Raw genomic sequence first — 25,461 nt, 5'->3', positions numbered from 1 at the left:
ATTGTCATTGGGAACTACAGTACTCCCCAGGGTCAGTTATAACAGATGACCACTATTGTCATTGGGAACTACAGTACTCCCCATTGGGAACTACAGTCAGTTATAACAGATGACCACTATTGTCATTGGGAACTACAGTACTCCCCAGGGTCAGTTATAACAGATGACCACTATTGTCATTGGGAACTACAGTACTCCCCAGGGTCAGTTATAACAGATGACCACTATTGTCATTGGGAAACCAGGGTCAGTTATAACAGATGACCACTATTGTCATTGGGAACTACAGTACTCCCCAGGGTCAGTTATAACAGATGACCACTATTGTCATTGGGAACTACAGTACTCCCCAGCGTCAGTTATAACAGATGACCACTATTGTCATTGGGAACTACAGTACTCCCCAGGGTCAGTTATAACAGATGACCACTATTGTCATTGGGAACTACAGTACAGTTATAACAGATGACCACAGCATTGGGTCAGTTATAACAGATGACCACTATTGTCATTGGGAACTACAGTACTCCCCAGGTCAGTTATAACAGATGACCACTATTGTGGGAACTACAGTACTCCCCAGGGTCAGTTATAACAGATGACCACTATTGTCATTGGGAACTACAGTACTCCCCAGCGTCAGTTATAACAGATGACCACTATTGTCATTGGGAACTACAGTACTCCCCAGCGTCAGTTATAACAGATGACCACTATTGTCATTGGGAACTAGCGTCAGTTATAACAGATGACCACTATTGTCATTGGGAACTACAGTACTCCCCAGCGTCAGTTATAACAGATGACCACTATTGTCATTGGGAACTACAGTACTCCCCAGCGTCAGTTATAACAGATGACCACTATTGTCATTGGGAACTACAGTACTCCCCAGCGTCAGTTATAACAGATGACCACTATTGTCATTGGGAACTACAGTTATAACAGATGACCACTATTGTCATTGGGAACTACAGTACTCCCCAGGGTCAGTTATAACAGATGACCACTATTGTCATTGGGAACTACAGTACTCCCCAGCGTCAGTTATAACAGATGACCACTATTGTCATTGGGAACTACAGTACTCCCCAGCGTCAGTTATAACAGATGACCACTATTGAACAACGGCCCATTTCCAAAGCTACAGGAGTTGGTTATTCACAGAAACAAAAACAACAGTTTCACCACCTGATGGTCTTTGACACATGGACTGGTAAAGGCTCAGATGACTCAGAAAACGAGCTCTTTATACAACTTAGTAAATGGCCAGAGCAAACAGAAGTGTCTGTCTGAAACAGAAGTGTGTGGTGGAATGGAGTGGGATCCCCTCAACTTGAGTACCCCACGGCCCACACTCCAAAGTACCCTTCACTTCTTCCCTCCCTAGGGACCCTCCATTGTCTGCTCTACCCAAACACCTCTGCATTATTGAATAGCCCCCCCATCACGGTGGGCGTGGCTGATCAAACATTTAAAAGCACTAGTCACTGTATGTGTGTGTATGTGGCGGTGTGATTGTCTGTGTGAGCAAGCGTGTGTGTGTGAGCACATGCCTGTGCGTGCATGTGTGTGCGTGGTGTTTTGGGGAGGGGAAGAGGGTTGGTACTATCTGGACAGTAAGGTATAAATATTTAACAACAGTCATTTGCTAAGTTAATGGAATTACAAACAAAGAAGCAATTTGGACTGTCGGAGATAGGAGATGGTAAGGAACCCTGAAGAACCCTAAGGAACCCGGAAGAACCCTAAACACAAGAAATCCTGAAGAACCACAAGGAACCCTGAAGAACCTTAAGGAACCCTAATGAAACCTGATTCCATACTGTTACACACTCACCTCTCCTCTGTGGAACCCAGGTTCTCGATCTCACTGGTCACTTCTGCTATCTCATTCTTCAGACGCTGGAAGTTAGAGAGAGGAGGGGGTTAGGACCAAACACACAGAGCAAGTTCCAGAACATTCTATTTCTCCTCCAGAACCATCAGTGCCCAGTCTGTGCCTACTGCTGCCACCATGCAGTCTCCCCATAACCCCTAACCAATACTGACACTAACCACTCCAATCTAATATCAACCGGATGTGTACGTGCCCTGAAGCAGGTCTCTCTTTCTCCCAAACACTTTCTTCTTTACAAACCACATTAAAAGGGAGGAACATTGGTGAATGACCTCCATACACAGGGAGTACAGAGCAGGACATTTGATTATTTTGGGGTTATGTTTGGGAGATTAATGGAGATATTGCAGATTCTGCCTTTTCTGACAGCTCTGTGAGAGCCCAGTTCCAGGGAGGGAGGGTGGGATGGTGACGGGCCAGACTGGCAGTCACCAGTCCCATACGACGGCGAAACAGGGTGGAGACTGGAGGGGGGAACTACATCATGATGGCATGGGGGACACAGCTAATAAAGAGAGGGTGTGAGATCTCTCGTCCTCCTGCGTTGTCATCACAGCCAGCCAGACCAGGGGATGCTAGTGTGTCACATGGACCATGTTACTGAGAATGACCGGGGTCACCAGACACACCACAGAGGTCACCGGACACACCACAAAGGTCACCAGTGCTTTGTGCTCTTGGTAAGACTAGCCTGGATAAATAAAGGTAAATGAAAGATAAGATACCATGGAGAGGCAACGTTAACTTGTAGTGTAAGAAATACATGTATTAATTAACCTCCCTGCCTTGATATGAGCTTCACTGACTGACACATTAGATGAAGGGTGGATGAAGGACTCTGCATGTCTCATGGGAACTTAGCTAACCCCATTCTGACTGGGTGTGTGAGGAGTGACACCAAATGAAATGATCTAGTCATTTTACAGCTCTGAATGCTCTTCTAAGACCTGGGTTCAAATAGTATTTGTCTTTCAAATTCCTTGCTCAATCAAACACTCCCAGTATTTGAAAGAAAAACAAATCCTATTTGACCCAGGTCCCTTGACCCTATTTATCTACTGTTAGTCTCCCTACTGCTCACACTCCCAGTCAACCACTAACTAGTCCACATACAACTAGCTAGGCTTCATCTCAACATAGTCAGGTTACTAAAGGGTGTCCTGCACTTTGTGGGGGGAAAGGCCACATTCTTCATGGGCCATAATATCTGGAGGATATATGCAGTCTCTTTGCAGTGAGGGGCATCTGGAGGATATATGCAGTCTCTTTGCAGTGAGGGGCATCTGGAGGATATATGCAGTCTCTTTGCAGTGAGGGGCATCTGGAGGATATATGCAGTCTCTTTGCAGTGAGGGGCATCTGGAGGATATATGCAGTCTCTTTGCAGTGAGGGGCATCTGGAGGATATATGCAGTCTCTTTGCAGTGAGGGGCATCTGGAGGATATATGCAGTCTCTTTGCAGTGAGGGGCATCTGGAGGATATATGCAGTCTCTTTGCAGTGAGGGGCATCTGGAGGATATATGCAGTCTCTTTGCAGTGAGGGGCATCTGGAGGATATATGCAGTCTCTTTGCAGTGAGGGGCATCTGGAGGATATATGCAGTCTCTTTGCAGTGAGGGGCATCTGGAGGATATATGCAGTCTCTTTGCAGTGAGGGGCATCTGGAGGATATATGCAGTCTCTTTGCAGTGAGGGGCATCTGGAGGATATATGCAGTCTCTTTGCAGTGAGGGGCATCTGGAGGATATATGCAGTCTCTTTGCAGTGAGGGGCATCTGGAGGATATATGCAGTCTCTTTGCAGTGAGGGGCATCTGGAGGATATATGCAGTCTCTTTGCAGTGAGGGGCATCTGGAGGATATATGCAGTCTCTTTGCAGTGAGGGGCATCTGGAGGATATATGCAGTCTCTTTGCAGTGAGGGGCATCTGGAGGATATATGCAGTCTCTTTGCAGTGAGGGGCATCTGGAGGATATATGCAGTCTCTTTGCAGTGAGGGGCATCTGGAGGATATATGCAGTCTCTTTGCAGTGAGGGGCATCTGGAGGATATATGCAGTCTCTTTGCAGTGAGGGGCATCTGGAGGATATATGCAGTCTCTTTGCAGTGAGGGGCATCTGGAGGATATGTGCAGTCTCTTTGCAGTGAGGGGCATCTGGAGGATATGTGCAGTCTCTTTGCAGTGAGGGGCATCTGGAGGATCAAGGCAAGGTGGAGATAACTGGCAGGTGAAGTCAATATTTCATCCAAAAGCAGAGGAGAGGACAGACAGAGCCTTTGCAGAGGGCATCTGGGGATACAGCAAAAGGGTTGAGAAGGGGCATCTGGACCCACAAGACCTCCCTTTACATCCCCAAGACCTCTCTACATCCCCAAGACCTCCCTTTGCATCCCCAAGACCTCTGGAGGATACATCCCCAAGACCTCTCCTCTACAGTGAGACCCCATCTACACCCACAAGACCTCCTCTTTACACCCACAAGACCTCCTCCCTACACCCACAAGACCTCCCTTTACACCCCCAGACCTCCCCCTACACCCACAGACTCCCCCTACAGGATAAGACTCCCCCTACACCCCAGACCTCCCCTACATACAGACTCCCCCTACACCCCAAAGACCTGGAGGATATACACCCCAGACCTCCCCTGACACTGGAAAGACCTCCTCCCTACACCCCCAAGACCTCCCCAGGATACACCCCAGACCTCCCCCTACACCCCCAAGACCTCCCCCTACACCCCCAAGACCTCCCCTACACCCCCAAGATCTCCCCCTACACCCCCAAGACCTCTTTCCTACAACCCCAAGACCTCCACACTTCCACCCCTCTAAAGCAGGGCTGCGTTCAGCAGGGCACAACGTTGTGGAATGCTCAGATAGAAATATTCTGATGTATTAGAACCATGCCTCTCTGACTAAGTGGTATGTTTCTTTGACATGGCTGGAGCACTGGGGGTGATGATTTAACAGTTTTGGAAAGGAGAGACAAATCTTACCAACGGACTTCTACTGTACTTTACACAACTAAGGATCAGTGTATGTCTGGAACACATTATGATACTGGGAGATGCAGATACTGATGTAACCCCCAATACATCTTAACACACCTCTCCTCCTACACACACTCTCTCTCCTCCTCCCCCACACACAGTCTCTCTCCTGAGGGGCCTCCCCACACACATCTCTCTCCTCCTCCCCCACACATCACACATCTCTCCTCCTGCACACACTCTCTCCTCCTCCCCACACACCCTCTCCTCCTCCCACACTCCTCTCCTCCTCCCCATCCACACACATCTCTCCTCCTCCCCACACACATCTCCTCCTCACACTCTCTCTCCTCCACACAGTGATGTCTCCCTCCTCCTCCTCCCCACACACCTCTCCTCCTCCCCATACACCTCTCCTCCTCCACACACACCTCTCCTCCTCTTTGCACACACCTCTCCTCCTCCCCACACACACCTCTCTCCTCCTCCATCACACACCTCTCCTCCTCCCCACACACATCTCCTCCTCTGGAGATCTCTCCTCCTCCACCACACACACCTCTCCTCCTCACACCTCTCCTCCTCCACACACACACCTCTCCTCCTCCACTCCTCCAACACAAACTCTCCTCCTCCCTCCACACACACACACCTCCTCCTCCACATCCACACACCTCCTCCTCATCCCCAAGACCTCCTCCTCACACCCACAACACCTCTCCTCTCCACACACCCCACACACCTCCTCCCCACACCACAGACCTCCTCCCACACACACAGACCTCTCCTCCTCCACACACACACCTCTCCTACCTGGATGTCTTCCAGCACCTCTCCTCCTCCACCACACACCTCCTCCTCCACACCTCTCCTCCTCCACACACACACCCTCCTCCTCCCACACACACCTCTCCTCCTCCACACACACACCTCTCCTCCTCCACACACACACCTCCTCCTCCCCCCACACCCTCCTCCTCCACACACACACACCTACCCCTCTTCCACACCTCTCCTCCTCCCACACACACCTCTCCTCCACACACACAACACTCTCCTCCCCACACCCACACACCTCTCCTCCCACACACACACCCTCCACACACACTCCTCCCACACACAACACCTCTCCTCCCCCAAGACCTCCACACTTCCACCCACACACACACCTCTCTCCTCCTCCACACACACACACTCCTCCTCCTCACACACACTCCTCCTCCCACACACACCTCTCCTGTACACACACACTCCTACACACACACCTCCTCCTCCTCCCACACACACACCTCTCCTCCTCCACACACACACCTCTCCTCCTCCACCACACACACACCTCTCCTCCTCCACACACACACCTCTCCTCCTCCACACACTCCACACACACCTCTCTCCTACCCCATGCCACACTCCTCCTCCTCCACACACACCTCTCCTCCTCCTCCCCACACACACCTCTCCTCCTCCCCACACACACACCTCTCCTCCTCCACACACACACCTCTCCACACACCTCTCCTCCTCCACACACACACCTCTCCTCCTCCACACACACTCTCCACACACCTCTCCTCCTCCACACACACCTCTCTCTCCTCCCACACACACCTCTCCTCCTCCACACACATCTCTCCTCCTCCACACACTCTCCACTCACACCACCTCTTCCACACACCTCCTCCTCCTCCACACACACTCCTCTCCACCTCCTCCACACACACACCTCTCCTCCTCCACACACACACCTCTCCTCCTCCCACACACACACCTCTCCTCCTCCACACACACACCTCTCCTCCTCCACACACACACCTCTCCTCCTCCACACACACACCTCTCCTCCTCCACCACACACTATACCTGAATGTCTTCCAGCACCTCTCCTCCTCCCACACACACACCTCTCCTCCCTCCACACACACACACTATACCGGAATGTCTTCCAGCACCTCTCCTCCTCCCACACACACCTCTCCTCCTCCACACACCTCTCCTCCTCCACACACACCTCTCCTCCTCCACACACACCTCTCCAGCACCCTCCTCCACACACACCTCTCCTCCTCCACCACACACACATCTCTCCTCCTCCTCCCACACACACCTCTCCTCCTCCACACACACCTCTCCTCCTCCCACACACCTCTCCTCCTCCCCACAGACACCTCTCCTCCTCACACACACACATCTCTCCTCCTCCCTCCACACACTCTCTCCTCCACACACACACCTCTCCTCCTCCCACACATCTCTCCTCCTCCTCCTCCACACACACCTCTCCTCCACACACACACACCTCTCCTCCACACACACACACACACCTCTCCTCCTCCACACACACACCTCTCCTCCTCCACACACACACCTCTCCTCCTCCACACACACAGCTCTCCTCCTCCACACACACACCTCTCCTCCTCCACACACACACCTCTCCTCCTCCACACACACACCTCTCCTCCTCCACACACACACCTCTCCTCCTCCACACACACACCTCTCCTCCTCCACACACACACCTCTCTCTCCTCCACACACACACCTCTCCTCCTCCACACACACACCTCTCCTCCTCCACACACACTCCTCCACACACACACCTACCTCCTCCACACACACCTCTCCTCCTCCACACACACATCTCTCCTCCTCCACACACACACCTCTCCTCCTCCACACACACCTCTCCTCCTCCACACACACACAGCTCTCCTCCTCCACACACACAGCTCTCCTCCTCCACACACACACCTCTCCTCCTCCACACACACATCTCTCCTCCTCCCCACAGACACCTCTCCTCCTCCACACACACACTATACCTGAATGTCTTCCAGCAGCTCTTGCTTGCGTCTGCGGATGTTTTCCAGCTCATGCTGCTCCTCAGGGGTGAGGTCATCTGGCACTGTGGGGACACAGAGAGAGAGGTTAGGTTTGGGTATCCCAAAATACTCACAGAACACACCTTCCTGGTCCCTATCGTTCTCACTGTAGCCTACCTGTTCCCTTAGGCAGGGTAATGAGACAAACCGAGCAAAAACAGATTGAAGGCTCTGGGAGCCTAGAAAGAAAGAACGAGGAGAAAGAGAGGAAGAGAGACAGCGAGAAAGAATGAGGAGAAAGAGAGGAAGAGAGAGACAGCGAGAAAGAACGAGGAGAAAGAGAGGAAGAGAGAGAGGAAGAGAGAGACAGAGAGAAAGAACGAGGAGAAAGAGAGGAAGAGAGACAGAGAGAAAGAACGAGGAGAAAGAGAGGAAGAGAGAGACAGAGAGAAAGAACGAGGAGAAAGAGAGGAAGAGAGAGAGGAAGAGAGAGACAGAGAGAAAGAACGAGGAGAAAGAGAGGAAGAGAGAGACAGAGAGAGAAAGAACGAGGAGAAAGAGAGGAAGAGAGAGACAGAGAGAGAAAGAATGAGGAGAAAGAGAGGAAGAGAGAGACAGAGAGAAAGAATGAGGAGAAATAGAGGAAGAGAGAGACAGAGAGAAAGAATGAGGAGAAAGAGAGGAAGAGAGAGACAGCGAGAGAAAGAACGAGGAGAAAGAGAGGAAGAGATAGAAGGAAATAACTAGATGAGAGGGTGAGAGGTCTGTTTTGGAAGTAAGACAAATCGATAACCGACAAAAACACTGAAAGCTAAGGAGAAGATAAGGCTTCCTGCACACTGAGCCTTAGCCTACATTAGAAGCCAGTCCAGGGGAGAACAGTCCAAGAGAAAGAGTTGAGATTTCCCAGCAGTACAGGGCAGCCTGCCGGAAGCCTACTTGCCCATGTTTACAAACACTCCAAGAACAGTCAGGTCCACAGCACATCACAGTGAAGCAATAAGACAGCGTTTCCCCACATTCATTTACAAGTGGGTTGTAAAGGCCACACTACAACAACACCAAGAGCCTAAAGTCAAACCATTTGAAACCAAATGATTTTAGACAGGGGGAAACCATGCCTATACAGTGTGGTAGGAAACACTGCAACAACCCTACCCCCTTCACACAGAGAACTCCACCTGACAGGACATGATGCCCTCGTTCAGGACTAACAGCTCCGCTCAGGACAGCAGTGCCAGGACAGCAGTCAGGACAGCAGGACAGCAGTGTCAGGACAGCAGTGTCAGGACAGCAGTGTCAGGACAGCAGTGTCAGGACAGCAGTGTCAGGACAGCAGTGCAAGGACAGCAGTGCCAGGACAGCAGTGCCAGGACAGCAGTGTTAAGACAGCAGTGTTAAGACAGCAGTGCCAGGACAGCAGTGCCAGGACAGCAGTGCCAGGACAGCAGTGTCAGGAAAGACAGCAGGACAGCAGTGCCAGGACAGCAGTGTCAGGACAGCAGTGTCAGACAGACAGCAGCAGGACAGCAGTGTTAAGACAGCAGTGCCAGGACAGCAGTGAAGAGGACAGCAGTGTTAAGACAGCAGTGTTAAGACAGCAGTGCCAGGACAGCAGTGCCAGGACAGCAGTGCCAGGACAGCAGTGTCAGGACAGCAGTGTTAAGACAGCAGTGCCAGGACAGCAGTGTCAGGACAGCAGTGTCAGGACAGCAGGACAGCAGTGTTAAGACAGCAGTGCCAGGACAGCAGTGTCAGGAGCAGTGTCAGGACAGCAGTGTCAGGACAGCAGTGTCAGGACAGCAGTGCCAGGACAGCAGTGTCAGGACAGCAGTGTCAGGACAGCAGTGTCAGGACAGCAGTGTCAGGACAGCAGTGTCAGGACAGCAGTGCCAGGACAGCAGTGCCAGGACAGCAGTGCCAGGACAGCAGGACAGCAGTGTCAGGACAGCAGTGTCAGGACAGCAGTGTCAGGACAGCAGGACAGCAGTGTCAGGACAGCAGTGTCAGGACAGCAGTGTCAGGACAGCAGTGTCAGGACAGCAGTGCCAGGACAGCAGGACAGCAGTGTCAGGACAGCAGTGTCAGGACAGCAGTGCAGTGCCAGGACAGGACAGCAGTGTCAGGACAGACAGACAGCAGTGCCAGGACAGCAGTGTCAGGACAGGACAGTGTCAGGACAGCAGTGTCAGGACAGGACAGCAGTGTCAGGACAACAGTGTCAGGACAGCAGTCAGGACAGCAGTGTCAGGACACAGGTCAGGACAGCAGTGTCCAGGCACACAGCCTTAGCCAGGACAGCAGGACAGCAGTGTCAGGACAGCAGTGTCAGGACAGCAGTGCCAGGACAGCAGTGCCAGGACAGCAGTGTCAGGACAAACAGGTGTCAGGACAGCAGGACAGCAGTGCCAGGTCAGCACAGGACAGCAGTGCCAGGACAGCAGGACAGCAGTGCCAGGACAGCAGGACAGCAGTGCCAGGACATTCAGGACAGCAGTGGGTCAGGACAGCAGTGTCAGGACAGCAGTGCCAGGACAGCACCAGACAGCCAGGACAGCAGTGTCAGGACAGCAGTGTCAGGACAGCAGGACAGCAGTGCAGGACAGCAGTGCCAGGACAGCAGTGTCAGGACAGCAGTGCCAGGACAGCAGTGCCAGGACAGCAGGACAGCAGTGTCAGGACAGCAGTGTCAGGACAGCAGTGCCAGGACAGCAGTGTCAGGACAGCAGTGTCAGGACAGCAGTGCCAGGACAGCAGTGTCAGGACAGCAGTGTCAGGACAGCAGTGTCAGGACAGCAGTGTCAGGACAGTTGTGCCAGGACAGCAGTGTCAGGACAGCAGTGTCAGGACAGCAGTGCCAGGACAGCAGTGTCAGGACAGCAGGACAGCAGTGTCAGGACAGCAGTGTCAGGACAGCAGTGCCAGGACAGTTGTGCCAGGACAGCAGTGTCAGGACAGCAGTGTCAGGACAGCAGTGCCAGGACAGCAGTGCCAGGACAGCAGTGTTAGGACAGCAGGACAGCAGTGCCAGTACAGCAGTATCAGGACTGCAGGACAGCAGTGTCAGGACTGCAGGACAGCAGTGTCAGGACAGCAGTGTTAGGACAGCAGGACAGCAGTGTCAGGACAGCAGTGTCAGGACAGCAGGACAGCAGTGTCAGGACAGCAGTGTCAGGACAGCAGTGTCAGGACAGCAGTGTCAGGACAGCAGTGTGCCAGGACAGCAGTGCCAGGACAGCAGTGCCAGGACAGCAGTGCCAGGACAGCAGTGTCAGGACAGCAGTGTCAGGACAGCAGGACAGCAGTGTCAGGACAGCAGTGTCAGGACAGCAGTGTCAGGACAGCAGTGTCAGGACAGCAGTGTCAGGACAGCAGTGCCAGGACAGCAGTGCCAGGACAGCAGTGTCAGGACAGCAGTGTCAGGACAGCAGTGTCAGGACAGCAGTGCCAGGACAGCAGTGTCAGGACAGCAGTGTCAGGACAGCAGTGTCAGGACAGCAGGACAGCAGTGTCAGGACAGCAGTGCCAGGACAGCAGTGTCAGGACAGCAGTGTCAGGACAGCAGTGCCAGGACAGCAGTGTCAGGACAGCAGTGTCAGGACAGCAGTGCCAGGACAGCAGTGCCAGGACAGCAGTGCCAGGACAGCAGTGTCAGGACAGCAGTAGCGTGGCATATCTCAAAGCACTGTCACTGCCTGTACGGTTATTTTTAGCTTCCCCCGGGCCAAGGACTGAGGGAGGAGCAAGCTGTCCTGAATGATTGGGCTGCTCTGTGTGTGTGTGTGTGTGTGTGTGTGTGTGTGTGTGTGTGTGTGTGTGTGTGTGTGTGTGTGTGTGTGTGTGTGTGTGTGTGTGTGTGTGTGTGTGTGTGTGTGTGTGTGTGTGTGTGTGTGTGTGTGTGTGTGTGTGTGTGTGTGTGTGTGTGTGTGTGTGTGTGTGTGTGTGTGTGTCAGGGCCATTGAAAGTAAAGGAGAGAGCCATTCCTATACAGCACTAACCAAAGGTGACACCATTCACAACACAACAAATCATTTCATACATGTTGAGACAACAAGACACTTTCCTCAACAATCAAAGATCCATGTCTGAGTCTCTCAAACCCAATGGATCAACTTCCTGTTAAAACACAGGTGATAAGAAAGGTGGTTCCTGTACCCACGGCCTCTCTATGGGGGTGTGAACCCTCTGGTGACCCCTCTCCTCCCTCAACACCCAGGAGATCATAAGCTGGAGGTTCATAGGTCAAAGATCATGGACTGTGGTTGACCCCGGTGGGCCTCACTAGAAGAGTAACAAGCCCAGGAACGGGGAGGGATGGAGACCAGTGTGTATTTATGGATACAGATCCAACACAAGGATCTATGTGGAAAGAGCTCAGCCAGAAAGAACAAGTGATGTGTTTTTGAGACACAACACACACACACACACACACACACACACACACACACACACACACACACACACACACACACACACACACACACACACACACACACACACACACACACACACACACACACACACACACACACCAAAGCATGTATGCGTGTGCATGCACAAATGTCCACACCAAACCCCCCCATAATTAATGACACCTACCACAAAATACTCATGTAAAAGCTAAATATATGTGATCTGGAAAATGCTGAATTTATCTGAAATTCCAACCGAAAACAAACACAGAAATTAGAGGGCAAAATTAAAATGCATCATTTAAATATTGAAAGTAACTGTCAAACCCAATAGCTTGATGAGAAGAACACTTTGAATCCCAAACTAGAATGTCTGGTCATTTTAAACAGGGATAATAGACTACAGGGGTCAAAGAATGACAAGGTTTTCTGATTGGACAAATCCAGGTAGTTCCTCCCTGTTTCAGTTAGTTTCTATTGGGTTTGGTGTCTAATGAACATGACCCAGGGTTCTTCCTCAGCCTCGTCCACCTTTCAATGGTAACGCCGGAAACCGGCCACACAGATGCCTCCAAAATTCTGTCTGTCTGTCTGTCTGTCTGTGCCTGCTGTCTGCCTGCCTGCCTGCCTGCCTGCCTGCCTGCCTGCCTGTCTGCCTGCCTGCCTGCCTGCCTGCCTGCCTGTCTGCCTGTCTGTCTGCCTGCCTGCCTGTCTGTCTGCCTGTCTGCCTGCCTGCCTGCCTGCCTGCTGTCTGTCTGCCTGCCTGCCTGCCTGTCTGTCTGTCTGTCTGCCTGTCTGTCTGCCTGCCTGCCTGCCTGCCTGCCTGCCTGCCTGCCTGTCTGCCTGTCTGTCTGTCTGTCTGTCTGTCTGTCTGTCTGCCTGCCTGCCTGTCTGTCAGTCAAGGCTAAGACATTGACCATGTCTGTTAGACACACAGCTAAATAAATACTGAAAGGCCTTTTCTTTCTTTCTGCAGGCAGTCAGAATGTCCTTGAGACGGAGAATGTATTTGATACCTGGCCCTACATAATGTACACACTAGAGGTCGACCGATTATGATTTTTCAACGCCGATACCGATTCTTGGAGGACAAAAAAAGCCGATACCGATTAATCGGCTGATTTTTAAAATGTATTTGTAATAATGACAATTAGAACAATACTGAATTAACACTTATTTTAACTTCATATAATACAGCAATCAAATCAATTTAGCCTCAAATAAATAATGAAACATGTTCAATTTGGTTTAAATAATGCAAAAACAAAGTGTTGGAGAAGTAAAAGTGCAATATGTGCCATGTAAGAAAGCTAATGTTTAAGTTCCATGCTCAGAACATATGAAAGCTGGTGGTTCCTTTTAACATGAGTCTTTAATATCCCCAGGTAAGAAGTTTTAGGTTGTAGTTATTATAGGAATTATAGGACTTATTATAGGACTTTCCCTCTATACCATTTGTATTTCATTAACCTTTGACTATTGGATGTTCTTATAGGAACTTTAGTATTGCCAGTGTAACAGTATAGCTTCCGTCCCTCTCCTCGACCCTACCTGGGCTCGAACAGGAACACATCGACAACAGCCACCCTCGAAGCAGCATTACCCATGCAGAGCAAGGGGAACAACTACTCCAAGTCTCAGAGCGAGTGACGTTTGAAACCCTATTAGCGCTCACCCTGCTAACAAGCTAGCCATTTCACATCACATCGTTACACCAGCCTAATCTCGGGAGTTGATAGGCTTGCACGAGCTGCTGGCAAAACGCACGAAAGTGCTGTTTGAATGAATGCTTATGAGGCTGCTGGTGCCTACCAGCGCTCAGACTGCTCTATTCAATCATAGACTTAATTATAATAACACACAGAAATACAAGATTTAGGTCATTAATATGGTCAATATCACTCGAAAACAAAACATTTATTCTTTCAGTGAAATACGGAACCGTTCCGTATTTTATCTAACGGGTGGCATCCATCATCCGTCTAAATATTGCTGTTACATTGTACAACCTTCAATGTTGTCATAATTACGTAACATTCTGGCAAATTAGTTCGCAATGAGCCAGGCTGCCCAAACTGTTGCATAAACCCTGACTCTGCGTGCAATGAATGCAAGAGAAGTGACACAATTTCACCTGTCTCTCTCTCTCAGATTGACCTTCTTGATCCAAATCAGTCAGGTTTCAAGACTAGTCATTCAACTGAGACTGCTCTTCTGTGTATCACGGAGGCGCTCCGCACCGCTAACGCTAACTCTCTCTCCTCTGCTCTCATCCTTCTAGACCTATCGGCTGCCTTCGATACTGTGAACCATCAGATCCTCCTCTCCACCCTCTCCGAGTTGGGCATCTCCGGCGCGGCCCACGCTTGGATTGCGTCCTACCTGACAGGTCGCTCCTACCAGGTGGCGTGGCGAGAATCTGTCTCCTCACCACGCGCTCTCACCACTGGTGTCCCCCAGGGCTCTGTTCTAGGCCCTCTCCTATTCGCGCTATACACCAAGTCACTTGGCTCTGTCATAACCTCACATGGTCTCTCCTATCATTGCTATGCAGACGACACACAATTAATCTTCTCCTTTCCCCCTTCTGATGACCAGGTGGTGAATCGCATCTCTGCATGTCTGGCAGACATATCAGTGTGGATGACGGATCACCACCTCAAGCTGAACCTCGGCAAGACAGAGCTGCTCTTCCTCCCGGGGAAGGACTGCCCGTTCCATGATCTCGCCATCACGGTTGACAACTCCATTGTGTCCTCCTCCCAGAGCGCTAAGAACCTTGGCGTGATCCTGGACAACACCCTGTCGTTCTCAACTAACATCAAGGCGGTGGCCCGTTCCTGTAGGTTCATGCTCTACAACATCCGCAGAGTACGACCCTGCCTCACACAGGAAGCGGCGCAGGTCCTAATCCAGGCACTTGTCATCTCCCGTCTGGATTACTGCAACTCGCTGTTGGCTGGGCTCCCTGCCTGTGCCATTAAACCCCTACAACTCATCCAGAACGCCGCAGCCCGTCTGGTGTTCAACCTTCCCAAGTTCTCTCACGTCACCCCGCTCCTCCGCTCTCTCCACTGGCTTCCAGTTGAAGCTCGCATCCGCTACAAGACCATGGTGCTTGCCTACGGAGCTGTGAGGGGAATGGCACCTCAGTACCTCCAGGCTCTGATCAGGCCCTACACCCAAACAAGGGCACCTACCACTGAGGAAGTACAGTTCCCGCTCAGCCCAGTCTAAACTGTTCGCTGCTCTGGCCCCCCAATGGTGGAACAAACTCCCTCACGACGCCAGGACAGCGGAGTCAATCACCACCTTCCGGAGACACCTGAAACCCCACCTCTTTAAGGAATACCTAGGATAGGATAAGTAATCCTTCTCACCCCCCCTTTAAGATTTAGATGCACTATTGTAAAGTGACTGTTCCACTGGATGTCATAAGGTGAATGCACCAATTTGTAAGTCGCTCTGGATAAGAGCGTCTGCTAAATGACTTAAATGTAAATGTAAATGTGGTTAATATTGCCTGGTAACCTGGATTTCTTTTAGCCAAATATGCAGGTTTAAAAATATATACTTCTGTGTATTGATTTTAAGAAAGGATTGATGTTTATGGTTAGGTACACGTTAGGCATTGATGTTTATGGTTAGGTACACAATATTACTAGATAAATTAGTAATATCATCAACCATGTGTAGTTATAACTAGTGATTATGATTGATTAAGTTTAATGCTAGCTAGCAACTTACCTTGGCTTCTTACTGCATTTGCGTAACAGACAGGCTCCTCGTGGAGTGCAATGTAAGGCAGGTGGTTAGAGCATTGGACTAGTTAACCGTAAGGTTGCAAGATTGAATCCCTGAGGACAAGGTAAAAATCTGTCTTTCTGCCCCTGAACAAGGCAGTTAACCAACCGTTCCAAGGCCGTCATTGAAAGAAAGAATGTGTTCTTAACTGACTCGCCTCGTTAAATAAAGATGAAATAATGGTGTTAAAAATAAATTAAAAATAATAATAAATCAGCAAATTCGGCGTCCAAAATGACCGATTTCCGTTTGTTATGAATACTTGAAATCGGCCATTCTGATTAATCGGTCGACCTCTTGTACACACGCGCACACACTGTACACGCGCACACACATACACCACACACACACACACTGCTGCTGATAGGCCGAGTAGGAATCCTAATCCAATAGGGCAGATTTGACTTCATGGCGTGTTTCATTTCATGGGCCTCATCTACCATCGATTGTCCAAGTGAATGTCACGCTGAGTAAAGCCAGAGCTGTGCTGTACAACAGACAGCTTAACAGACACAACAGGAAATTAACTCCTCATCCTGAAAGAGAAGTCATACTGGGTGGATGCATCAGGGGAAACAACATACACAGACACCCACTGCATTCCTGTCTTGACTGGTAGGGACAGTTAGAAGAACATCACAAAACCCAGAGAGAGAACGAACTAAACAGAGAGAAAGACAGAGAGAGAACGAACTAAAGAGAGAGACAGAGAACGAACTAAACAGAGAGAAAGACAGAGAACGAACTAGAGAGAGAGACAGAGAACGAACTAAAGAGAGAGACAGAGAACGAACTAAACAGAGAGAAAGACAGCGAACTAAACAGAGAGAAAGACAGAGAACGAACTAAAGAGAGAGACAGAGAACGAACTAAACAGAGAGAAAGACAGAGAACGAACTAGAGAGAAAGACAGAGAACGAACAGAGAGAGAGACAGAGAACGAACTAGAGAGAGAGACAGAGAACGAACTAAACAGAGAGAAAGAGAGAGAACGAACTAAACAGAGAGAAAGACAGAGAGAGAACGAACTAAACAGAGAGAAAGACAGAGAGAGAACGAACTAAACAGAGAGAAAGACAGAGAGAGAACGAACTAAACAGAGAGAAAGACAGAGAGAGAACGAACTAAACAGAGAGAAAGACAGAGAGAGAACGAACTAAACAGAGAGAAAGACAGAGAACGAACTAAACAGAGAGAAAGACAGAGAGAGAACAAACTAAACAGAGAGAAAGACAACGAACTAAACAGAGAGAAAGACAGAGAGAGAACGAACTAAACAGAGAGAAAGACAACGAACTAAACAGAGAGAAAGACAGAGAGAGAACGAACTAAACAGAGAGAAAGACAGAGAGAGAACGAACTAAACAGAGAGAAAGACAGAGAGAGAACAAACTAAACAGAGAGAAAGACAGAGAACGAACTAAACAGAGAGAAAGACAGAGAACGAACTAAACAGAGAGAAAGACAGAGAACGAACTAAACGGAGAGAAAGACAGAGAGAGAACGAACTAAAGAGAGAGAGAGACAGAGAACGAACTAGAGAGACAGAGAACAAACTAAACAGAGAGAAAGACAGAGAGAGAACGAACTAGAGAGAGAGACAGAGAGAGAACTAAACAGAGAGAAAGACAGAGAACGAACTAAACAGAGAGAGAGAGAGAGAACGAACTAAACGGAGAGAAAGACAGAGAGAGAACGAACTAAACAGAGAGAAAGACAGAGAATGAACTAAACTGAGAGAAAGACAGAGAGAGAGAGAAAGACAGACAGAACGAACTAGAGAGAGACAGAGAGAGAACGAACTAGAGAAACAGAGAGAGAGAAAGACAGAGAGAGAACGAACTAAAGAGAGAGACAGACAGAGAACGAACTAGAGAGAGAGACAGAGAGAGAACTAAACAGAGAGAGAGAGAGACAGAGAACGAACTAAACAGAGAGAAAGACAGAGAGAGAACAAACTAAACAGAGAGAGAGACAGAGAGAGAACGAACTAGAGAGAGAGACAGAGAGAGAACTAAACAGAGAGAGAGAGAGACAGAGAACGAACTAAACAGAGAGAGAGAGAGCGAGAACGAACTAAACAGAGAGAGAGAGAGCGAGAACGAACTAGAGAGAGAGAGAGAACGAGCAAACTAAAGAGAGAGAGAGAGACAGAGAGACCAAGGCATCCCTTAACTACGGCCTTCCTCCTATAATATTATAGCTATCCTCTTCCCCAGACATTGACATGGCAGGCTATTCAGGGCCGTATCAGAAACACAGAGAGAACGAACGAGAAGAGAGAGAGAGAGAGAGAGAGAGAGAGAGAGAGAGAGAGAGAGAGAACGAGCGAACAAGAGAGAGAGAGAGAGAGAGAGAGAGAGAGAGAGAGAGAGAGAGAGAGAGAGAGAGAGAGAGAGAGAGAGAACGAGCGAACTAAAGAGAGAGAGAGAGACAGAGAGACCTAGGCATCCCTTAACTACGGCCTTCCTCCTATAATACTATAGCTATCCTCTTCCCCAGACATTGACATGGCAGGCTATTCAGGGCCGTATCAGAAACACAGCCTTAGCCGCAGATCAAAAACTCTGCTTCACATCAGACAACCACATGAGGGAGTAGTCCGTTCCTGTTGTGACATCAGTGCCATGTCACACTCACTTCCCTTCTCAGAATGTAAGCCTGTGTCCCCAATGGCACCCTATGGCCTTTATAGTGCACTATAAAGACCTGGGCCCTACTGAAAAGTGGTGCACTATAAATGAAATACTCTGCTATTTGGCAAACACACTAAGAGAGAAGGGGGGGGTTGGGAAAACCCTTCCACCTTAACTAATTGCTGAGGGGAACTGTGTCGGGATGCTGGGGGAATATTGCCTGTGATTGCTGTTGTTTGGCTGTCACTGATTAGGCCACTGGCATATAACGAACACTAAAGATTCCCCTGCTGCCACAGTAGGGCAAGCAGCAGAGATGTGTGTCTGTGTCTGTGTCTGTGTCTGTGTCTGTGTCTGTGTCTGTGTCTGTGTCTGTGTCTGTGTCTGTGTCTGTGTCTGTGTCTGTGTCTGTGTCTGTGTGTGTGTGTGTGTGTGTCTGTGTCTGTGTCTGTGTGTCTGTGTCTGTGTGTGTGTGTGTGTGTGTGTGTGTGTGTGTGTGTGTGTGTGTGTGTGTGTGTGTGTGTGTGTGTGTGTGTGTGTGTGTGCGTGCGTGCGTGCGTGCGTGCGTGCGTGTGCGTGTGTATCTGTCTGTCCCTGGAAACAGTGTGAAGAAACAGATTTACTGTGGTTCCCCCCCTAACAAAAAGCTCCCTAGAAAGGACTTTCCTATATCATGTCAGCCATATTGAGTATGAATACAGAGGTCAAATGATTGTCTTGTTGTATTGTCCCTTCTAGTGTTGCACAGTATACCCACACTTCAATACCTTTTCTATACTAGAACATGAAAAACAGTTCCGTAGAATAATTTGTGTAACTTTAGGTACTCCTGTCAAATGTGTCTCACGGATCAAGTCTGTCAGCGCAGCCAATGTCTCCCTTAATAGGCCAAAAACACTGTGCCTTCTCCACTCAGCCTGTACTGGGAGTCTGATCTCCACTCAGCCTGTACTGGGAGTCTGATCTCCACTCAGCCTGTACTGGGAGTCTGATCTCCACTCAGCCTGTACTGGGAGTCTGATCTCCACTCAGCCTGTACTGGGAGTCTGATCTCCACTCAGCCTGTACTGGGAGTCTGATCTCCACTCAGCCTGTACTGGGAGTCTGATCTCCACTCAGCCTGTACTGGGAGTCTGATCTCCACTCAGCCTGTACTGGGAGTCTGATCTCCACTCAGCCTGTACTGGGAGTCTGATCTCCACTCAGCCTGTACTGGGAGTCTGATCTCCACTCAGCCTGTACTGGGAGTCTGATCTCCACTCAGCCTGTACTGGGAGTCTGATCAGCCTCCACTCAGCCTGTACTGGGAGTCTGATCTCCACTCAGCCTGTACTGGGAGTCTGATCTCCACTCAGCCTGTACTGGGAGTCTGATCTCCACTCAGCCTGTACTGGGAGTCTGATCTCCACTCAGCCTGTACTGGGAGTCTGATCTCCACTCAGCCTGTACTGGGAGTCAGCCTGTACTGGGAGTCTCCACTCAGCCTGTACTGGGAGTCTGACCTCCACTCAGCCTGTACTGGGAGTCTGATCTCCACTCAGCCTGTACTGGGAGTCTGATCTCCACTCAGCCTGTACTGGGAGTCTGATCAGCCTGTCTGGGAGTCTGATCTCCACTCAGCCTGTACTGGGAGTCTGATCTCCACTCAGCCTGTACTGGGAGTCTGATCTCCACTCAGCCTGTACTGGGAGTCTGTCCTGCATCATGTCAGATCTCCACTCAGCCTGTACTGGGAGTCTGTCCTGCATCATGTCTGATCTCCACTCAGCCTGTACTGGGAGTCAGATCTCCACTCAGCCTGTACTGGGATTCTGGACTGTATCATGTCAGATCTCTACTCAGCCTGTACTGGGAGTCTGATCTCCACTCAGCCTGTACTGGGAGTCTGATCTCCACTCAGCCTGTACTGGGAGTCTGATCTCCACTCAGCCTGTACTGGGAGTCAGATCTCCACTCAGCCTGCACTGGGAGTCTGTCCTGTATCATGTCTGATCTCCACTCAGCCTGTACTGGGAGTCAGATCTCCACTCAGCCTGTACTGGGATTCTGGACTGTATCATGTCAGATCTCTACTCAGCCTGTACTGGGAGTCTGATCTCCACTCAGCCTGTACTGGGAGTCTGATCTCCACTCAGCCTGTACTGGGAGTCTGATCTCCACTCAGCCTGTACTGGGAGTCTGATCTCCACTCAGCCTGTACTGGGAGTCTGATCTCCACTCAGCCTGTACTGGGAGTCTGATCTCCACTCAGCCTGTACTGGGAGTCTGATCTCCACTCAGCCTGTACTGGGAGTCTGATCTCCACTCAGCCTGCACTGGGAGTCTGTCCTGTATCATGTTAGATCTCCACTCAGCCTGCACTGGGAGTCTGGACTGTATCATGTCAGATCTCCACTCAGCCTGTACTGGGAGTCTGGACTGTATCATGTTAGATCTCCACTCAGCCTGCACTGGGAGTCTGGACTGTATCATGTTAGATCTCCACTCAGCCTGTACTGGGAGTCTGATCTCCACTCAGCCTGTACTGGGAGTCTGATCTCCACTCAGCCTGTACTGGGAGTCTGATCTCCACTCAGCCTGTACTGGGAGTCTGACCTCCACTCAGCCTGTACTGGGAGTCTGACCTCCACTCAGCCTGTACTGGGAGTCTGATCTCCACTCAGCCTGTACTGGGAGTCTGATCTCCACTCAGCCTGTACTGGGAGTCTGATCTCCACTCAGCCTGTACTGGGAGTCTGATCTCCACTCAGCCTGTACTGGGAGTCTGATCTCCACTCAGCCTGTACTGGGAGTCTGATCTCCACTCAGCCTGTACTGGGAGTCTGATCTCCACTCAGCCTGTACTGGGAGTCTGATCTCCACTCAGCCTGTACTGGGAGTCTGTCCTGCATCATGTCAGATCTCCACTCAGCCTGTACTGGGAGTCTGTCCTGCATCATGTCAGATCTCCACTCAGCCTGCACTGGGAGTCTGTCCTGCATCATGTCTGATCTCCACTCAGCCTGTACTGGGAGTCAGATCTCCACTCAGCCTGTACTGGGATTCTGGACTGTATCATGTCAGATCTCTACTCAGCCTGTACTGGGAGTCTGATCTCCACTCAGCCTGTACTGGGAGTCTGATCTCCACTCAGCCTGTACTGGGAGTCTGATCTCCACTCAGCCTGTACTGGGAGTCAGATCTCCACTCAGCCTGCACTGGGAGTCAGATCTCCACTCAGCCTGCACTGGGAGTCTGTCCTGTATCATGTTAGATCTCCACTCAGCCTGTACTGGGAGTCTGTCCTGCATCATGTTAGATCTCCACTCAGCCTGTTCTGGGAGTCTGTCCTGTATCATGTCAGATCTCCACTCAGCCTGTACTGGTAGTCTGATCTCCACTCAGCCTGTACTGGGAGTCTGGACTGTATCATGTCAGATCTCTACTCAGCCTGTACTGGGAGTCTGGACTGTATCATGTTAGATCTCCACTCAGCCTGTACTGGGAGTCGGTCCTGCATCATGTCTGATCTCCACTCAGCCTGTTCTGGGAGTCTGGACTGCATCATGTCAGATCTCCACTCAGCCTGTACTGGGAGTCTGGACTGTATCATGTCAGATCTCTACTCAGCCTGTACTGGGAGTCAGATCTCCACTCAGCCTGTACTGGGAGTCGGTCCTGCATCATGTCTGATCTCCACTCAGCCTGTACTAGGAGTCTGATCTCCACTCAGCCTGTACTGGGAGTCTGTCCTGCATCATGTTAGATCTCCACTCAGCCTGTACTGGGAGTCTGATCTCCACTCAGCCTGTACTGGTAGTCTGATCTCCACTCAGCCTGTACTGGGAGTCTGTCCTGCATCATGTTAGATCTCCACTCAGCCTGTACTGGGAGTCTGATCTCCACTCAGCCTGTACTGGTAGTCTGATCTCCACTCAGTCTGTACTGGGAGTCTGGACTCTATCATGTTAGATCTCCACTCAGCCTGTACTGGTAGTCTGATCTCCACTCAGTCTGTACTGGGAGTCTGGACTCTATCATGTTAGATCTCCACTCAGCCTGTACTGGGAGTCTGGTCTGTATTGTGTCAGATCTCCACTCAGCCTGCACTGGGAGTCTGGACTGTATCATGTTAGATCTCCACTCAGCCTGTACTGCGAGTCTGGACTGTATCATGTCAGATCTCCTCTCAGCCTGTACTGGGAGTCTGTCCTGTATCATGTTAGATCTCCACTCAGCCTGCACTGGGAGTCTGTCCTGTATCATGTTAGATCTCCACTCAGCCTGCACTGGGATTCTGGACTGTATCATGTTAGATCTCCACTCAGCCTGCACTGGGAGTCTGGACTGTATCATGTTAGATCTCCACTCAGCCTGTACTGGGAGTCTGGACTGTATCATGTCAGATCTCCACTCAGCCTGTACTGGGAGTCTGGACTGTATCATGTTAGATCTCCACTCAGCCTGCACTGGGAGTCTGGACTGTATCATGTTAGATCTCCACTCAGCCTGCACTGGGAGTCTGGACTGTATCATGTTAGATCTCCACTCAGCCTGCACAGAAGTTAACACACTTGAATCATGTGACACGGCATGTAGGAACTGTTAAATGACTTATTACTATACCCAGACAGGCTAGAAAATTTTACAATGCTAGAAGATACCGGTGACTTCCAGCTTTGTAGACTAACTTTCCTTGCTTACAGCTGAAGCCAACATCCATTCACTAGGTAGAACAGCCAATAGAAACTAACTCTGTTGACAGTCCAAATATCTTGGCCACAGCAACACCATGGGACTCTGGGTGGATCACAGGAAGGTAGGGAGATAAACAGTGTCCAGCCGAAGACAACTGTTCTGGCTCAGTCATCAGATGTCTCTTTCACACTTTAGGGCCAACCCAAACCATACTGTTCTGGCTCAGTCATCAGATGTCTCTTTCACACTTTAGGGCCAACCCAAACCATACTGTTCTGGCTCAGTCATCAGATGTCTCTTTCACACTTTAGGGCCAATCCAAACCATACTGTTCTGGCTCAGACATCAGATGTCTCTTTCACACTTTAGAGCCAACCCAAACCATACTGTTCTGGCTCAGTCATCAGATGTCTCTTTCACACTTTAGGGCCAACCCAAACCATACTGTTCTGGCTCAGTCATCAGATGTCTCTTTCACACTTTAGGACCAACCCAAACCATACTGTGCTGGCTCAGATCTTTACACATTTTCCTTTTCATACCGGTTCCAGCAACTATAGTGGACACACAAACAGACCAGCTCCTTACAGCATGGTTTGACTCAGTAATGGTGAAAAACCCATTACAGGAGGGTATGTCTCCATGAACAGGGTTGGAGTTAAACCTACAGGAGGGTATGTCTCCATGAACAGGGTTGGAGTTAAACCTACAGGAGGGTATGTCTCCATGAACAGGGTTGGAGTTAAAACCTACTGGACTGTAACTCTCCAGGAACAGGGTTGGAGTTAAACCCTACAGGAGGGTATCTCTCCAGGAAAAGGGTTGGAGTTAAACCCTACAGGAGGGTATCTCTCCAGGAACAGGGTTGGAGTTAAACCCTACAGCAGGGTATCTCTCCAGGAACAGGGTTGGAGTTAAAACCTACTGGACTGTAACTCTCCAGGAACAGGGTTGGAGTTAAACCCTACAGCAGGGTATCTCTCCATGAACAGGGTTGGAGTTAAAACCTACTGGACTGTAACTCTCCAGGAACAGGGTTGGAGTTAAACCCTACAGGAGGGTATCTCTCCAGGAAAAGGGTTGGAGTTAAACCCTACAGGAGGGTATCTCTCCAGGTACAGGGTTGGAGTTAAACCCTACAGCAGGGTATCTCTCCAAGAACAGGGTTGGAGTTAAACCCTACTGGACTGTAACTCTCCAAGAGCAGGGTTGGAGTTAAACCCTACAGGAGGGTATCTCTCCAAGAACAGGGTTGGAGTTAAACCCTACAGGAAGGTATGTCTCCATGAACAGGGTTGGAGTTAAACCCTACAGCACGGTAACTCTCCAGGAACAGGGTTGGAGTTAAAACCTACAGCACGGTAACTCTCCAGGAACAGGGTTGGGGTTAAACCTACTATATGGAACGTACACAAACCTCAGTATTTTACAACTTCCTGCATGTGCAATACCGTGGACCACAATCCAGTTCATCTCTCTCGCCCCCTCTCAGATTGCCATCTTGGAAGGAGAGATACCAAACGACTGGTTTCCAAATCACTGGAGAATCTCCTCAGGAAATGAGGAAATCAAAATTCCAAAGGACAGCTCAAAGGAAATCTCTCTCCCCTGATCTGATTTGACCTAGTTTGGAGGTTGAGCTCAAAAACGTGACGGCCAAAATAAGCCACTGTGTTCGTTCAGTCCCAGGTCCCTCTTATTACATAGGACACGTTCCTGGGGCAGTGGCGCTCTCTGTGTTCGTTCAGTCCCAGGTCCCTCTCATTACATAGGACACGTTCCTGGGGCAGTGGCGCTCTCTGTGTTCGTTCAGTCCCAGGTCCCTCTCATTACATAGGACACGTTCCTGGGGCAGTGGCGATCTCTGTGTTCGTTCAGTCCCAGGTCCCTCTCATTACATAGGACACGTTCCTGGGGCAGTGGCGCTCTCTGTGTTCGTTCAGTCCCAGGTCCCTCTCATTACATAGGACACGTTCCTGGGGCAGTGGCGCTCTCTGTGTTCGTTCAGTCCCAGGTCCCTCTCATTACATAGGACACATTCCTGGGGCAGTGGCGCTCTCTGGGGTCTTGTTGGACAGAAATCGTATGTACCTTGATACCACTGCCTGTACCCACCTAGAGGGGTACTGAGTGTGTAGTATACCCCAATCCAACCCAGAGGAGCACAGTCTCTCTCTCTCAGCACCACAACACCTGTCTAATGCTCTGATAGGCT

General features: G+C 50.2%; 1 protein-coding gene across 1 annotated transcript in view; it reads right to left on the bottom strand.

The window, feature by feature from the left end:
- cyth1a (cytohesin 1a) overlaps positions 1 to 25,461 on the bottom strand; it is a 110,420-nt gene that overhangs the window by 35,082 nt on the left and 49,877 nt on the right. The window contains 2 exon segments of the mRNA XM_046335410.1: positions 1,841 to 1,905; positions 7,718 to 7,800. Coding sequence (XP_046191366.1) covers positions 1,841 to 1,905; positions 7,718 to 7,800 — 148 coding nt within the window.

The sequence above is a fragment of the Oncorhynchus gorbuscha genome, unplaced genomic scaffold (assembly GCF_021184085.1).
Source record: "Oncorhynchus gorbuscha isolate QuinsamMale2020 ecotype Even-year unplaced genomic scaffold, OgorEven_v1.0 Un_scaffold_744, whole genome shotgun sequence".
NCBI lineage: Eukaryota > Metazoa > Chordata > Actinopteri > Salmoniformes > Salmonidae > Oncorhynchus > Oncorhynchus gorbuscha.
Note: the sequence above shows the minus strand (reverse complement) of the source record. Positions and strands in the feature narration are given on the sequence as shown.